This window comes from Astatotilapia calliptera, chromosome 3 (genome assembly GCF_964374335.1).
Source record: "Astatotilapia calliptera chromosome 3, fAstCal68.1, whole genome shotgun sequence".
NCBI lineage: Eukaryota > Metazoa > Chordata > Actinopteri > Cichliformes > Cichlidae > Astatotilapia > Astatotilapia calliptera.
The window spans coordinates 81,278,780-81,295,429 of NC_137424.1; the positions used below are offsets into that span (position 1 = coordinate 81,278,780).

Consider the following 16,650-nt stretch of genomic DNA (forward strand, 5'->3'; position numbering starts at 1 on the left):
GTCTTCAAGTAACTTAAAGAAGTCCAGACGCTTTTCTTTGCAAGTTCATCCTTGTTGTACTAATACAACTTATTATAGAATAACTTGGCATTTTACTACCCTTGTCGCACAGTGTTGCCTTGAAGCAACAAACTAATATCTGTTTTGGGGGGGGCAGAGTGTCAAATTTTATGATTGATATATTATTAGGGACCCTAAAGCTCCCCCAAAATAGGGAGAAATATTTTTTTTTCCCAAAAAATTAAAAAGTCATGCAGTAGAGGGCTAAGTCCCAAACTCGAAAGCACTACTTGAACTGACCCAGGACCATGTTTTTTCTCCGAGGACAGTAAGAAAGACTTTAAAGACTTTTAACTTCATTTTTTTGTTTTTCACTTGTTGCAGGTGTGTGTGTACTGCTGCAGTCTGCACTGACTGTTTCTGCAGGTGAGTTGATGGAAGTGTAAAACAATCAGTGAGACTCCAACAAGAACACAAATACATTTACTCTGTCTGTTTGTCTGTGTGTCTGTCTGTCCTCCAGTCTTTCTGTCTGTCAGTCCAGACCTTCAGCAGTTCTTCAGTGGATCATCTTCAGTGTCTCTGAGTTGTGTTGATGATGGACAGACAGTTGATGGATGGGCAGTGAGGAGGACCAGAGGAGGACTCACTGAGGACTGTGGAGCAGCTGCAGGCTTTGGGAAGGTTCATGGTTCCCCCTGTGTTCTTGACTTCATGAAAGTTTCAAGTGCAGATTACTGGTGTGAATCCAGTTTTGGACAGAAGAGCGATAATATCTCCATCAGTAGTTCAGGTACAGACAATGTTCCCATAGGTCTCTGTAAAGTTCCCCTCAAATATAATGCTGTACATAACTTTTCAAGAATTACAAATCATCTGTCGGATCAGACATTTAAGAATGTTAGCTCTCACTGTAGTCTTATATCACTTCATCTTGCTGTTTGACTACACTGGTGTTTTCTCTTGTTAAATCGAGAATTGAATTCAAAATCCTTCTCCTCACATACAAGGTCTTAAATAATCAGGCCCCATCTTATCTTAATGACCTTATCAGCCCATTAGAGCACTCTCACACTGCAGGCTTACTTGTTTTTCCTAGAGTATTTAAAAGTAGAATGGAAGGCAGAGCCTTCAGTTTTTAAGCCCCCACTTCTATGTAAGCAGTTTCCTGTTTGGATTCAGGAGACAGACACTATCTCTACTTTTAAGATTGGGCTTGGTTTTCGGTTCTTAGAAAGGGACTCTTAGTGCTTCAGCATACCAAGACATTTTGGACTATTTCATACTTCAACTTTGTGGGAACAGTTTGGTGATAGGCTCTTTATGTTCCAAGATGGCCGCAAAGCAGGTTCATAAAAACATGGATAACTGAGTTCGGTGTGGAACAACTTGACTGGCCTGCACAAAGTCCTGACCCCAACCCGGATGAATTTAGGATTAATTTAGGATGAATCAGAACAAAGACTGTGAGCCACTCCTTTTAGTCCAACATCAGTATCTCACAAATATGCTCCTGGAAGAATGGTCAAAACTTCCCATAAAACTTCTAAGCCTGTGGAAAGCCTTTCCAGAAAAGCTATTGCTTCAAAGGGTGGGCCGGCATCATGTCGAACCCTCTGGAATTCTGGATTTTGGCTTTCAGATATGGTGCAGAAGTTAGAAGTAGGAATATCTGAGTTTCCAGTAAGAACTTGAATCTATATTGCCCCCAAACATAACAGCGGTAAAACTATAAAACTAAACTTTTATTCTGTATTTCTAGTGTTGTATATTTGTGTCTCACTAAATACACCATTTGCACAGCACTGACCAGGTTGTCACGTGACCGAGTGGTCTGTACCAAACTGAACTCAGGTGCAGGACCCAGACAGAGACAACAGGTGGTTTAACAATATTTATTTGACTCTGGAAATGTGTCAAAAACAAAGCAATAGAACATGAAGCGTGACTTGGCGTGACATGGGAAACGTGAAAAACCGGGTGAATCCAGAGACTTGGGGAAGCTTGAGTTTCACAGCAGTGGGCCAGATAACCGAGTGGATGACATATGGCCCAATAAAATGAGGAGCCAGCTTGCGGGAGGAAACCTTAAGGGGAACGTCCTTAGCTGAAAGCCACACCTTCTGCATTGGAGCGTACTGAGGACCTGGTGATCGTAGACGATCCGTATAGTGGCAGTGACAGGCAGCAGCTTTCCGTAGTGCCTCCAGAGTCTGAATCCAGACGCGGCAGCAGGGCCGGAGGTGGTGCTGGATGGAAGGCACAGCCAAATCAGCCTCTTTCTCAGGAAATAGGGGAGGCTGATAGCCTAGGGACACCTCAAAAGGAGCGAGACCAGTGGATGCAGAAACATGTGAATTATGTGCATACTCTACCCATGGGAGATGTGCTGACCAGGTTGCCAGGTTATGAGAAACCATGCAGGGGAGTGTCAATTCCAATTCCTGGTTTAGTCTCTCAGTCTGTCCATTGGTTTGAGGGTGGTAACCGGAGCTGAGGTTGACTTGCGCACCTAGGGCAGAGCACAAAGATTTCCAAACCTGGGACGTAAATTGAGGTCCCCTGTCTGAAGTGACTTCTGCTGGAATTCTGTGGAGTTGGAAGACGTGGTCAATCATGAGTCTTGCGGTTTCCATGGCAGTGGGTATTTTTTCCAGGGCAATGAAGTGAGCTGCTTTTCGATCACAGAGAGTATTACTGTTTTACCTGCTGACCTAGGCAGTCCAGTGACAAAGTCTAGGGAAATGTGGGACTAAGAGCGAGAAGGGACAGCCAGATGTTGTAAAAGCCAGCTGGACGCTGACTTCGGGCCTTGCTCCTGGCACACACGTCAGAGGCGTATTCCTGCACATCTTGCTCCAAAGTTGCCCACCAGAAGTGACGACGTAGTAGTGAGATGGTGCGGCGGATTCCGGGATGGCAGAAAAATCTGGAGATATGTGCCCACTTGAGTACAGCCAAGCAGGCTGCTGTGGGTACGAAGTAGCGGCCTGAAGGACCCATGCCAGGGTCTGGTTCGTCCTGTAATGCTTGCTGGATGGTTTCCTCTATGTCCCAGGATAAGGATGCCACGCGGCAGGAAGTAGGAAGCAAAGGAGCTGGTTCGGTGGGTTCCATGTCTGGATCATAAAGATGAGACAGAGCGTCTGTCTTGGTGTTCTTGGAACCTGGACGGAAGGAGATGGCAAACTTGAAGCGATCAAAGAACAGAGACCAATGGGCCTGGCGTGCATTAAGATGTTTAGCTGTTTTTAGATAAGTAAGGTTTTTATGGTCTATGAAGATGGTGAATGAGTGTTCAACTCCTTCCAGTAGGTGACGCCACTCCTCTAGGGCCAACTTGATAGCAAGCAACTTTCTGTCTCCTACATCATACTTATGCTCAGCTGATGAAAGTCGACATGAAAAAAAGGCACATGGGTATAACTTGCCCTGAATGCTCTGAGAGGACAGCCCCGACGCCAACGTCGGATACGTCCACCTCCAGGCTTGGAGTGGTCTGGGTGACACAACACCGGAGCCAAGGTAAACCATTGTTTGAGCCTACTAAAAGCTGCCTCAGCTTAAGGTGTCCAGATGAAATGTCTTTTGGTGGATGTGAGTGCAGTGAGAGGTGCGGCTACCTGGCTGTAGTTGCAAATAAACCTCCGGTAGAAATTGGCGAAGCCAAGGAAACGCTGTAGGTGCTTGTGTGACGTGGGCGTGGGCCACTCCAGAATCGTGCGAATCTTGGCTGGATCAGTCTTCACCTGCCCCCCCTGCAAGTATATAGCCAAGGAATGTGACAGATTGTGCATGAAACTCCCAATTTTCGGCTTTGACTAAAGTCTGTTTTCCAGGAGGCGTTGGAGGACTGCTCGGACAGAAAATGAGTATGTCATCAAGATAAACAAAGACAAAACGGTTCAGGAAATCACGGAGCATATCGTTGACCAGGTTCTGAAAGACAGCGGGGGCATTGGTTAACCCAAAAGGCATGACCAAATACTCAAAATGCCCTAGGGGCATATTGAAAGGTGTCTTCCACTCGGCGACGCTGCGGTTTCCCTGCTGCAACGCTAGCAACCTTTCATCAGCACTGCCCTCCGATATTGGATGAGTAAAGGTCTTTTTAAACTCACCCAGAAAATCATCATATGAGCAGGTTGGAAGGGGATGGGCCAACAGGCAAGCCTCAGACCATAACAGTGCCTTGCCCTGAAGCTTAGCCACCAGATATGCTACCCGAGCTGAGTCACTAGCAAATGAGCGAGGTAAATGTGTGAACACAAGGGAACATTTTAATACAAAGGCAGTACAGCGAACCTGCTCCCTGGAATAAGGCTCGAGTTCCGGGAATGCAGCGTCACAGAAAATGGAACTTGACGGTGTGGCCTGTGCTGTGGATGACTGGACAGGTTCAGCCGCAGGGGCGGAGGATGCTGGGGACGGGTTCGGTGTAGGGGAAAGAGCTAACTGAATTTCCTGCAGGGCAGCTAAGATCTTAGCCTGAGTCTCGCCTATGGTTTGACACTGCGTATCGAGGTCCTGCAGAGCTTGCTCATGAGCCCCTAAGATGGCTCCCTGCTTGGAGACTGCTGTACGTACTGGGTCTGCTGAATCAATTTTCTGGCCAGTTTGTATTGTCACGTAATCGAATGGTTTGTACCAAACTGAACTCAGGTACAGGACCCAGACAGAGACAGAAAGTGGTTTTACAATATTTATTTGACTTAAGCTCTGGAAATGTGTCAAAAACAAAGCAATAGAATGTGGAGCATGACTTGGTGTGACCTAGGAAACGTGGCTAAGGTGAGGGAATGAGGCCTGAGATGCAGAGTGGAGCAGAGTGGAGCTGGGCAGGAACCTGTCACACTGAAGAGACAAGACAGAAGAGTTTGGGAGGCAGTGGAGGTAGCCCTGAAGTGGAAAGTATTGAGTTTATCAGTCTTATTTGCAGTTGGGGACGCAACCTGAGATCCGGGGCCTGTAGATAGAGTGCGATGGCAGGAGGGCAGGCAGGTGAGGCACAGAGGGATTATCAGAATGATTGTTTGGTATCCTGAGTCCGAAGGTAGAGCGTGAGCTGAGGGTTTGAGCCAAGATGAGTCTGGGAACTGTAGCACAAGAAAGTTTTGTTAGTAAGGTAAACACCAAGAGAACTTGAAGCATGAGGGACGGTTACCAACATGGGTTGCTGACCTTCCCCCGAATTCGGACACAGCAAGTGTCATGGTCCGCAGTGGGTTGCTGAAATTTCCATGAGGCTCCTGCTCCTACCTGGGATCCGCCCCTGGGCAGGGCCACCTCCTCCAGCTTCTGCACACCTGGAGCCAATTGCAAGCAATCAGGCAACAGTTATTTAAGCCACACGCTGATGTTCATTCCCCCGCCAGTTCGTTGCTCATAAGGACACTACCTACTTACGTCACAAGGTAGTGTCCTTAGACAGACAGGTAATCAGGAAGTGAGCGGCTGTGGACAGCCCCCTTTTTTTCCTCCATAGAAACTTTATTGAACAAACAATGAGTATCCAACATAACAGATGGGCTGTGGACAGCGCGAAAACTTTAAAATGGACCCAGAAATGTCGCTCCGTTGTTTGGACAATTTTAATTCTCGAGGAGCTAGGACAACCTTATTGTTGTCGCCCGCACGTTTTGTACCTGAGGCTCATCAGAGACAATCATATCCAGGTAAAATAATTTCCTTTAATCTACATCTCTACAATCTTTAGGAATTACTTAGCTAATTTAATGTGCCAAAAAAGTGTTCACCTGCCAAAACTGATTACCAATGTTTCCGTGTGTAATATGTGTAATATCTTTATGTATGTTGGTAAACAGACTTCGGTGAACATGGTTTACAAAGGGGTTTTATATATACAATAAATACCTGTTGTTCAAGTGTCTTTATAACTCTGGTTATAATGTAGGTACAATTGATATATTTGTTGCGCTCTCTGCTGTCCTCTTGGCCAGATTACTCTTAAAAAATAAATTTCTAATGTCAACAAGATTGTTTTTGAACTGGATAAATAAAGGATATATACATGTCAGTGCCAAGAACTGATTGCAGCTTCTACCTTGTTACAGGAATGTTGTTTGTGGCTCAAGGTGACTTGATATCATTAATGAGGGATACATTTGACATTCCACATATTATAGACCAACAAGTTATTCATAGCAGGTTAAATATGAGCAATCAGTTTAGGGCAAAAACCGGAAATCAGTTTTTGGCAGACAATCGTTTTTTGGCACAACACTGGTCATTCTTACACATGTACTTTATCATATAAAATATATAAACTAAATATCTTTGAAACAAATAGAATCTAATCTTTTGTTTGTTTGTTTTTTTACATAGCACTTTATCAAACTGTTGTCTGCTACAACTATTATACTAGTAGTAATATAGCATCCACCATCTCCTGCTTGCATATTTCTGAAAACATCTTAGTGATGTGGCACCCATCGATTGAGCCAGCCCTGCAAACCCTGTGGATGGACGATGCAGTGGACAGTGGGAGGAAGCATCCTAAAGCTCTCTTTGCAGACCACCCTGTGTGGTTCTCCACTCGCCCACCAGAAAAGACAAACCGCAGGTCTCAGTTGCAGCACCCCATCCATGTCTGATCTTGCTCGTGCAGATTCAGCAACACTGCCAGAGACTTCCTGTAATCTATTAGAGTTGTTAAAGAGACGGTCCAGGAACAGCTCACTCAGGTTAATCCTGTGTGAACAACTGAAAATATTGTTTTTCCATCTTTACATACTGTGTATTTGAAATATTCTTGTTTAATTGTTATTGTTATTTACTTTATTGCTATCAAATAAATATCCATGTAATATTGTTCAAAGTTAGCGTTATGTTCATACATGTTACAAATACCTGTAAATTAAATTGAGTTCAGTGACAATTACTGTTTGTTTTAATGAATTTATTAATAAAATAAAACCTTTAAACTAATGCAACACATATAACAATGTAACAAATATATTCAAATAATTACATTTCTCAATACATAACTCATTTTGGAACTAATCTTTCTAGAAGTGAAAACAGTCTTTCCATCCTCTACCTGCTCTCCTCTCCTCAGCCTCTCTTTGCTGCCTCATGTCCTCTCTGATGAGGTCTGCCAGCTCATCATCCCTGTCTCTTTTCCTCTTTCTCCCTCATCCATGAGGGCAAACCAGGGCCAAGTAGCAGCAGTGGGCTTTCCACTGACCCCTCTCCTGAGCCTGGATACTTGCAATCCTAAAGGCAGAGCAAATCAAAAATGGCAGCAGGCAAATACAAACACCACAACAACTCTTAGTAATTGCACATTTATTAACTTGTGTTCTTGAGAATTATCTTCTTGATAACACACATACCTACTTTGTATTTTTTTAAAAGTTATCCCATGTCTTATGGCTTGCAAGGGGGTGACTTTCCCCTGCAGGCCCATCTTCTCCAGAATTGTCCTGATCACACACAACAAATAAGAGAAGAAAGGAAACCATGGCAACTATGTTAATCCCTAAACCCAAAAGTTTTCCCAGCAAAACACCAGAGGAATACCGTCTGGACATAACAGGTTCTGTACAGCAGCGGTCCATGAGTCGTTTGATACCGGGCTACGAGAGTTGAGGCTCCGGTGTGAAATTTATGGTTTTAGTGTTTTTCTCATTAACTCAGTTTCCCTGGGCCTTTTCCCTTGTTGTAGTCGTGTGTCTTATTTTGAAAGAAATATTTACACGTTACCATAGTGACCAGAGAGCATTAAGCGGCAGAGAGGAGGATGTTACTCTCAATGTTGTCGGCGCATTTTCAGGAGGATGCTGCTAATAAAGTTACACAGTTACACAGTACATTCACGTTTATTATTATATTTACAAAATACCACAGTTTTTGTCTTGGTCAGATCATTTTATGTGGTTGTTTTTATCCGCGATTCCTTAAAGGCCGCTCCGTGTCTGACATGAACCGGTCTGTGGCGCAAAAAAGGTTGGGACCGCTGCTGTACAGCATGGGGGTTAATAGAACCGTACACATATGACTATGATGTGTAAATTGATTTATTCTTGTACCTCCACGCAATAGTGGCCCAATTCTTCACCCCAGTGAAGAGGTGATCGTTTTCTCCTCGTTTTAATAAATTAAGCCGTTTGGTCTTTGTTTCCCACAACATATCACCAATTCAAAAAATCTAAATTAGCTGTATGTAAGCGGCCATACATGAAAAAGCGCGGGACCCGCGATACAAGCTGGTTTACGGTTATTTTAAATAAAATAAAAAAATGTCTATGCAGATGCCCAAAGCTTAACAACACCACCTCTATAACAATTTAACTTTTGTACAACCAGATTTTCATATACTTACATTTGAAAGTGTTTTCCTCTCCTGTTTCGACCACCATCATTAGAGAGAGGCGTTGAAAGGCTGCTCCAACAGAGCTTATTGTTTTGGAGGAAAACACGAACACAGCGTACAGTCGAGTCTTAATAGCTTACTTACAACTGGGCTCGTCAGGCACTCTTCTTGGCTGCAGTGGTTATTATTATATTTACATGCTTCCAGCTCCCGTTTTTCCTCGATGACAACTCGTACCTTTCCACTCTCCTTTTTCTCCCTCCTCGTGCTCACAGACCCATAACGTGTATGGCAGTCCAGTCTCCCTGCAACACGGACTACACTGCCCATGATGCTACATTCTTTAGAGCTATACCTGTAGCATTCTGCCTGTTAGCTTAGCACAACAACAACAACAAAAAGGCGCTCTTTCACCCAGGAAACACAGTCGCAGAGAGAGCGCGCGTCACCCTGTAACCATGGCAACCGTAACGCTGCCACCTGGAACAACAGAACGTAGCTGTCAAACAAAACCCAAACAGTCCTGACCCGCGACAAAATGAAACAGGAAAGTACCGCAGTGTAATCCATTTATTTCAACAAAGTAACTGTATTCTAAATGCCACCTTTTTAAACGGTAACTGTAACGGAATACAGTTACTCATATTTTGTATTCTAAATACGTAACGCCGGTACATGTATTCCGTTACTCCCCAACACTGGTCATCACACAACCCATTTTCTCTGTTCACCAACTGGGGCAGGGGGCCCCAGAAGACCCGGCCATTTGGTCGGGGTCTAGGCTGGCACGAGATCCCAAAGAGGATCCCTATCCCTCTTCTCCTAAATAATAATAATAATAATAATAATAATAATAATAATAATAATAATAATAATAATAATAATAATAATAATTAATAAATGCTAATAAAAATCAAATAAACTATGGGATACAAGTGGACCAGGAAAAAGTCCACTTGGGAAAGTAAACCTGTTGGGGATTTGTTTGGCCTTCAGACAATAATTCAAAGTTGCTACAGTGCTAGACAGGAAAGGCAAAAACCAGTTTTTCCTCAGTCTCACTCTCTCAACTGTTTGGATGTTCCTGGAACACAGCTCCAAATTCACTGTACTGTCTGATTGACCCTGAAGTCACAAGAGACCGATGACCCCTGCTGAAGCTTTAGCTTCTGACTGCTCTGTTGGTGAAACTCTGTCTCTATTTATGAATCTTTTTGTCTCTTATGCAGAAAAAGGAGTGATCCTGGAGATCCCTGCACTTCCTGTGACAAGAGGAAGTAATGTTACTCTGCGTTGCAGACAGATCAATGGTGACATGGTGGCAGCTTACTTCTTCTTCAGTGGACGTCTTCTTGGATCTGGTTATAAAGAGCACACCATCTCCAACGTGCAGCAGTCTAATAAGGGGGTATACTGGTGTGCTACTGATCTAGCTGGACCATCTCCTCAAAGCTTCCTAAAGATCAGAGGTTGGTACACTGACATCATTTCCTATCATTGTGGTTATATAGTAAAAAAGTTACCTGTTTTACATTTTCCTAAACATTTTCACTTGATGGAAAGCATCATGAGGTGGAGGAAAGGTGTTATCATGAAAAACTGAGGAACAGTTGAATCATATTTAGGACAATTTCCTGTAATCGTATATAACCTCCTCAGATCCGAACTCTTTCATGGTATGCATTTTTATTTCTCTTTGCTATTTGGGCTGATTGTTACCTGATGAATTTAAAAACCATAGAATTATCTTTTTACCTCGTGTAGTTTCTGAGAAAAGTGTATCAGGCCCTTGTAGAGCAAAATTTTGTATTGCGGTCTAGACAACCTAAAATGTGATGCCAGGTCCTCGGAGGTTTTCACTAGTAAAAGCGCTATACAAATACAGGCCATTTACCATTTCACAACCATCGGTTTCAAAATACGAGCAGCGTTTCTGAGGGTGCAGTGCCAAGTTTGGACCAAGTCAATTTACTCAGATTAATCCTTCAGAGTGACATACTGATTTAATAAACTGAAATCGCTCTTCCTACAGATCCTCCTACAACTGCTGTCAGATCTGCTGTGGCTTCTCCCCATCTTATAACCATGCCCTCCAACTCCTCCCTTCCCTCTTTTTCTCATCCAACCAGCTCTTCCTCACCCCCTCCTCCTCCTCCTCAACCTCCTCCTTCCTCTCTGTCTGTGTTCAGACTTCTTTTCCACCTGCTGGTCTTCTGTCCATACTTCATCATGACGGGTCTGCTGCTGTCCATCTGCTTGGATCAGATCTACACCACACGCTCAGGTAGATACCTGCACACAGGTGCAGCACTGCTGCCATCCTGAGTTAGGTGATATGTTTCATTGTACTTAGTTTTGCTTTCTTGGCTTTAGATACCTGTGTTCATGGTGTTTCAAGTTTACATTATTATAATTATTATTATAGTTATAATAGTAGATATTTCCTGGTTTTTCTGTTTTTTTTTCTCAGTTTTATTTTTATGTTTCTTACATTTTGAACCTTTTGAAGGTAAAACTATCGAGTTGCAGTTCAGTTTTAGTTTCTTGTATTTCAGCTTTTACTTTTATCCTCTTATTGTCTTGCATCTTTTTGAATATTTGCATTTGTCTTTGTGTTTGGTGTCTCTATGCCACTGTACTTTTGTTGTTGTTTTTTATTTGTCTTTTCTGTCCTTGATTTACTTTTGCTTGCCTTATCTCTAGCGATGGGCAGTAACGGGTTACAGTAATCCTGTTACATTTTTCAAGTAACTTGAAAACACTGCTTGTCTCAGTGTCCCTGCCTAGTTTCAGCTGTTCTTGTTTTCCAGGTGTTTCCCTGATTAGTTTTCATTTTGTCTGTGTGTATGTGTAGCACCAGTCTTCAGTTGTCTTCTGTTTGAGTGTCTGTTTAGATACTCTCCTGTTTATTCATCATTTTTCTGTCTTGCTTCTGTTTTGGATTTTGTTAGTTTTTTATGAACTATGGGATCAAAAGGCTGTGTTTTAGTTTGTATGTCTGCATCTGGGCCCGCTGATTATCTTGTCATGAAACAACAAGACAGTCAGGTGTAATGAGACAAAGGAAGTTAAACTTCCCCACACTTTCCTCACACTCATACCTGATTGACAACCAGCTAAATTAATAACCATCTTTATGTGAGTGCTAATTACTATTGTTGTGTAAGTGAACCCAGGTAACTGGGTATGTTGGACGTGTTTCATAGTACAGGGCACTGATGTCTTCACTCTGTTCACAGGAAATAGACTTGTTGTTTCCATGGAGATGACTCACCAGGTTGGACAGAATGAGGATATTGCCGTTGATATCACCACTGAGCATGACTTCTCATCTGAAGCAAAGTGACCTGAAACACGTCACTTTTCTTGAAACTTTATCAAAAGCAAGCAGAGAGAGAGAGAGAGAGAGCATCACACCAGAAGCTTCAGCTTCTCATTTCTCAGAAAGGAATTTTTTTTCTATTTTCCCCTCGTTCACTTCCTTTCTTTTGATTCGATTGAAAATGTGTTGTTTTCAGGCCTTTTTTTCCACATTTTTGTTTTTTCAACACAGTCAGCCTGAGGAGGCTTTAGTTCATGTGTTATTTGTGATGGTAAATCAGGTTCAGCTTAAATCAGAGAAATTCCTCAGTATTAGGAATCCGCCTAATTATGTAAAGTAATTTATGTATGTAATTAGATAGATCCAACATCTTTCTTTAACAGAATTGCAGACTGAAAAGGTGATACCTTCCCAAAAGAAAAAGTACTGTAGATACTACTATTACTAGGGTATATATTAGACTTAATATGTACTACTATACAGTTAACATCAGATGACAACATGGATTGTAAGATTCAGATAAATATTCATCAAAGGTAAAAATTTTGGTGGTGGTCAGAGGGCCCGGTGGTGCCAGTGTCCGGCAGCCTCGCCTCTGTCAGGGTGGCTGTGGCTACAATGTAGCTGCCATCACCAGTGTGTGAATGGGTGGATGACTGGATATGTAAAGCGCTTTGGGGTCCTTAGGGACTAGTAAAGCGCTATATAAATACAGGCCATTTACCATTTACCATTTTAAGTATTTCCTTGAGCCCCCCTCTCCCTGTTAATGCCCTACCTGGCCTCCTGGAAAAATTTTGCTAGACCCGCCCCTGCACAGTTACCAGCTGTCAGCTACTTAGAAAAGGATCCTGGTTTTATTTGTCTCTCAGAACCAGTTCATCACTTCCCTTCAATTCATTCATGTCACCTAAAAGGTAAACCTGTTTCTCCATCACCTGTTCAGCTCTGACAATTCAGTAAGGACATCTCTTGGTTTCATCTTCATTTCTTTCTTTCTTTCTTTCTTTCTTTCTTTCTTTCTTTCTTTCTTTCTTTCTTTCTTTCTTTCTTTTTTTCTTTCTTTCTTTCTTTCTTTCTTTCTTTCTTTCTTTCTTTCTTTCTTTGGCTCTCGGAGTAGGTGGACACACTTTTTCTCCTCTCCCTTATCATCCCTGCTTATGTCCTTGTCTAGTCTCGTGGGTTTTTTTTTGTATTTTCCCTGGAACACTCTCTCACAGTCTGTTCTCTAAAACCTAAAAGAGGAATTATGGATTGGATCAACTGGTCCCTAAATGCAATTGACACCCCTTTCTCAATGAGAAGTTTGGGCTCGGGTGAGCCTGAGTGCTGAAGATATCTACCTATTCGGAACCATGGTAACAGGGTTCTGGCTTATCGGAGCTGGCTTGGCCCTGACTTATCGAAGAATTAAGAAAGCGGAACCGGCTGTTCAAACCCCCACAAGGCTGCCCGCTGGGATTGGAACGATGGGAGAGGCGTGAGTTTCTCAAAATGGGCTCATTGAGTCAGCACGGATAAGATCTTGGAGAGGCTACGGCTGCTGTGAATACTCAGAATAAGATCTCTGACTGCAGACGGGATACATCTCGGAAGGGCTAGCTCGGAATAACATCTGTGGGCGCAAAATAGGATGACATCTCGGGGAGGAAAAATCAGAAATTGGCTCCTTGAGCACAAGAAATGACAACATCACAGAACGCAAGTATGGTGAAGCTCGTGGCTCTCCAACGGGAGATTGAGAGACCAGTGTTGGACTGTAGAACTGCTTTGAAATTCATATGAGCTGTTCACACTAAAGTAAAAAGCACCATCACTTCATGCGGAGACCCCTTTGGCGCCAGCTGTAAGGCCGGAGCAAAACAACAACTCCCTGATAACGACTGTGTTTAGTCTGTTCCTTCCCATTCCTTGCAAGGCCACCTGGGTTGGCTGGAAGACTGTTGACTTAGCCTGGCAGGGCGAAGGACACTGTCTCAGCTGAACTCTGGACACACAAACACATACATATACTGATACTGATAAGCACTCACTGATGCATCACCCTCTCTACCCCGGATCCAACGCCACCTCCAACGCTTACCTCCCCCATGATGTGGACATTGGGTCAGTTGGAGGCGCAGTCGAAAGATTGCAGCGGTCCCAGATGAGATGTACACACTGGAACTCTTTCCCATGTTGCCTGTCTGTGTTTATTGTGCTATGGTGTGTTGATACCTTTGCATTCCTGTATTATCCTTCTGTGTTACACATTTCGACATTTTTTTTCCTCGCTACCTGGCCTGACCTGTCTCCCCAATGTGATGTTTGTGTATTGTATGTACGGTCGGCAAGGTCTGTCATCTCGGTTATGGGGAAAAGGCCTGCAACTGACAAATAAAGGCTATCTCATCTCATCATCTCTCATGTTTCCCTCTCACCACATATTCAAACCAATATCATTACCAGCAGCTTTACAGCTGTGGCTCCAACAAACATCAGCTTATACTAGAAAGTAATATTAAATAAATTCTAACAACAGCTTATCAAGCTTAAATGTGCTGCTGCTGTTTATCCGCTGGTTTCCTCTTTCTGGCGCAGAGTGGGTGATAAACAAACAGAGGCAGACTTGTGACAGTAAAGCCAATCACCTGATCATTGATCAGTTTCATGATTGAAGTAGCAAAGGAGAGGATGAGAGAAGAAGAGCAGCTGACAGTGTAAAGACACAGAATAACTCCAGCTTTGTGTCTTTTTTTCATTCTAGATGAAGTACGGGACAAATCACGTTCCTTTTCACTTACAGAACTTTAAAGTTCGACCTCTTCGGCTGTAATTGGCCCACGTCAAAGTCACTCATGACTAACTGGCAAAAACAACAACAACAAAAAACATCGGCCCATAAAAACAAAAAATCACCATCGACCCACTGGGCGGCCAGTCCAGCTGTGCTACTGTCCGTGTTTTCAAAACAGTCCTGCAGCTAATGTGATTTACCTTCTGCCCGGGTTTTCACAGTCTTTGTGGCTGGGGGAGGGGGGATCTGTATGCAGGGATCAGCAGCATGGATATGTGGTCTGACAAACCAAGGTGTGGTTGCTCTGTAACCTTTTTGGATGTTGCTATAGGATAGAATTAGAATTCAACTTTATTGTCATTGCACATGCACAGGTACAGGGCAACGAAATGCAGTCCAGTGTGTTTTCCCCATTGTTGCACATTTCATATGCTGTTCAAATTTGGGGAATACTAATCCCCAGATTTTATTCAGCATGTTTGAAGTCACCAGTGATGAAGTGCATTGTGTCAGGATGGGAGTTCTGCAGACTGCTTATTGCCTTGCACAGCTCATCCATGGCCAACTTAGCATTAACATAGGGCGGTAAGTACTAAGCCGCTACAATGACGATGGTAAACTCACGAGGTAGGCAGACACGTCTGCATTTCACAGTCAAAGATATTACATGTTGATTGATGCAGCACCACCCCTCTGCTATGGTGCTGATTTTTACCTGTGAATCAGGAGAGAGGAGCCTCAGCTGTGCACACAAGAGAAGAAGCAGGGAAGTTCAGGTTTATTTTCCCCTCATTAAGTGAAATGAACATGAATTTAACAGCAAATCATGTTTAGGTGCACAAGCAGCCATGAGTGAACTAGCCTGTTGTAGTGGACCAGCTGAACTAGTTAAACTGAGTTACATCACAGCACCTGTCTGGTTCTTTAACTTCTTCAACTTGATCTGTTTTAACTGTTATCACCATATGTGTAAAACTCATTTTTTGTCTTTAAAACAATCAAAAATATTATTTTTAATATAGATCCATCACACTGAACAGAAGTCAGACACTTCTACATTTCTAAAAATGGACACATGAAACTAAAATAATCTATAGATGTAGAAACAGCACCACAGGCCAGCGGAAGATGAACTGTGTCTTTAACCTAAATGACATTCACACAAATAAGAAGTATACTTCTTAAAGTTCATGTTACAACACAGTTATGATGCTTTTTATTCTCTTCTAACATCATTTTGATCTTCTTAGATTCTCACATTTGATTTTCTTTTTCCAGCAGCTGTCAGAGTCTCTTATACAAGATACACTCTTCATGTCTTCATTGCATGCTGCTCAGTGCAATGAAGTTTGCACTGTTCACTGTTATGCAGGTTAAAAAAAAACTTCTGTCTGAAACTTATTTAAAACCACCGGTAAAAATAAGAACATGAGCATCACTGCCACATCTTCTTTAAAAAGCAATGACAGAGAAACTTTACTGAGATGCGAAATTATAGTTACATATGACTGATGACTGCAATCAAGTAAAAACACATTTTCATTTTCCAAATAAGCAGAATTAAATAATCCAAACAACCATACACGTAATCCCATAAAGAACTTGTTGATTTTCTTTAATCAATTCAAGTATTGCCAGCAAAGTAGTTGCATGTTTAATCATGTGCCCCCCCCCCCCCCCCCCTTCACTAAATACTTGGTATTACCCAACCTGCTTTCTCTACAAAACCTTCACTACTTGCTGTATGTTTGTTTGCACAGTTGCTCATGCTAACTAAATGTTGTCTAATTGAATTGTTGAGACATCAATCATGAAAAGAGGTGCATAGACAACACTTTTTAATTGTTGGTCGAGACCACCTACTTGCAAAAAGAAAAAAAGTCATGACCAGAAGGAGGTAAATACTAGTGCAATGACACACAAAATTCACGGTTCGGTTCGATACTTTTTTGTCACAGTCCAATATGTTTTCAATACAAAAAATGCCTTTTTTTAAATTTGTAATTTATTAAAACTATAAATATTTTTTTAACTCAAAAGTACAGTTTTTAAATTAAATGTTGCTGAAACAACAAAATATTAAATTAAAAAAAATTAAAAAAAAATTAAAAGGAGGCACAGATGACCAGGTAACAGACATAAAAAAACCAACCAAAATAATTGTGCATGCAAGCACACACTGTCATAACACTGAACTGATCTGTATTTGGTTCATGT

At 42.4% G+C, this 16,650-nt stretch overlaps 1 protein-coding gene across 1 annotated transcript; it reads left to right on the plus strand.

Annotated features, from left to right (window-relative positions):
• Positions 1-154: 154 nt before the first annotated feature.
• On the plus strand, positions 155-14,053 carry LOC145425969 (uncharacterized). Its single transcript, XM_080299496.1, has 5 exons — positions 155-426; positions 524-793; positions 9,565-9,804; positions 10,368-10,619; positions 11,575-14,053. The coding sequence occupies exons 2-5, from the start codon at positions 715-717 to the stop codon at positions 11,679-11,681; spliced, it is 678 nt and encodes a 225-aa protein (XP_080155622.1). The 5' UTR covers positions 155-426; positions 524-714; the 3' UTR covers positions 11,682-14,053.
• Positions 14,054-16,650: the final 2,597 nt, after the last annotated feature.

Coding starts and splice junctions, on each gene's coding strand:
- LOC145425969 (XM_080299496.1), top strand. CDS start 715: ATGAAAGTTTCAAGTGCAGATTACTGGTGTGAATCCAGTTTTGGACAG. Junction 794..9,564: donor TATCTCCATCAGTAGTTCAG/GTACAGACAATG, acceptor TCTCTTATGCAG/AAAAAGGAGTGATCCTGGAG. Junction 9,805..10,367: donor AAGCTTCCTAAAGATCAGAG/GTTGGTACACTG, acceptor CTCTTCCTACAG/ATCCTCCTACAACTGCTGTC.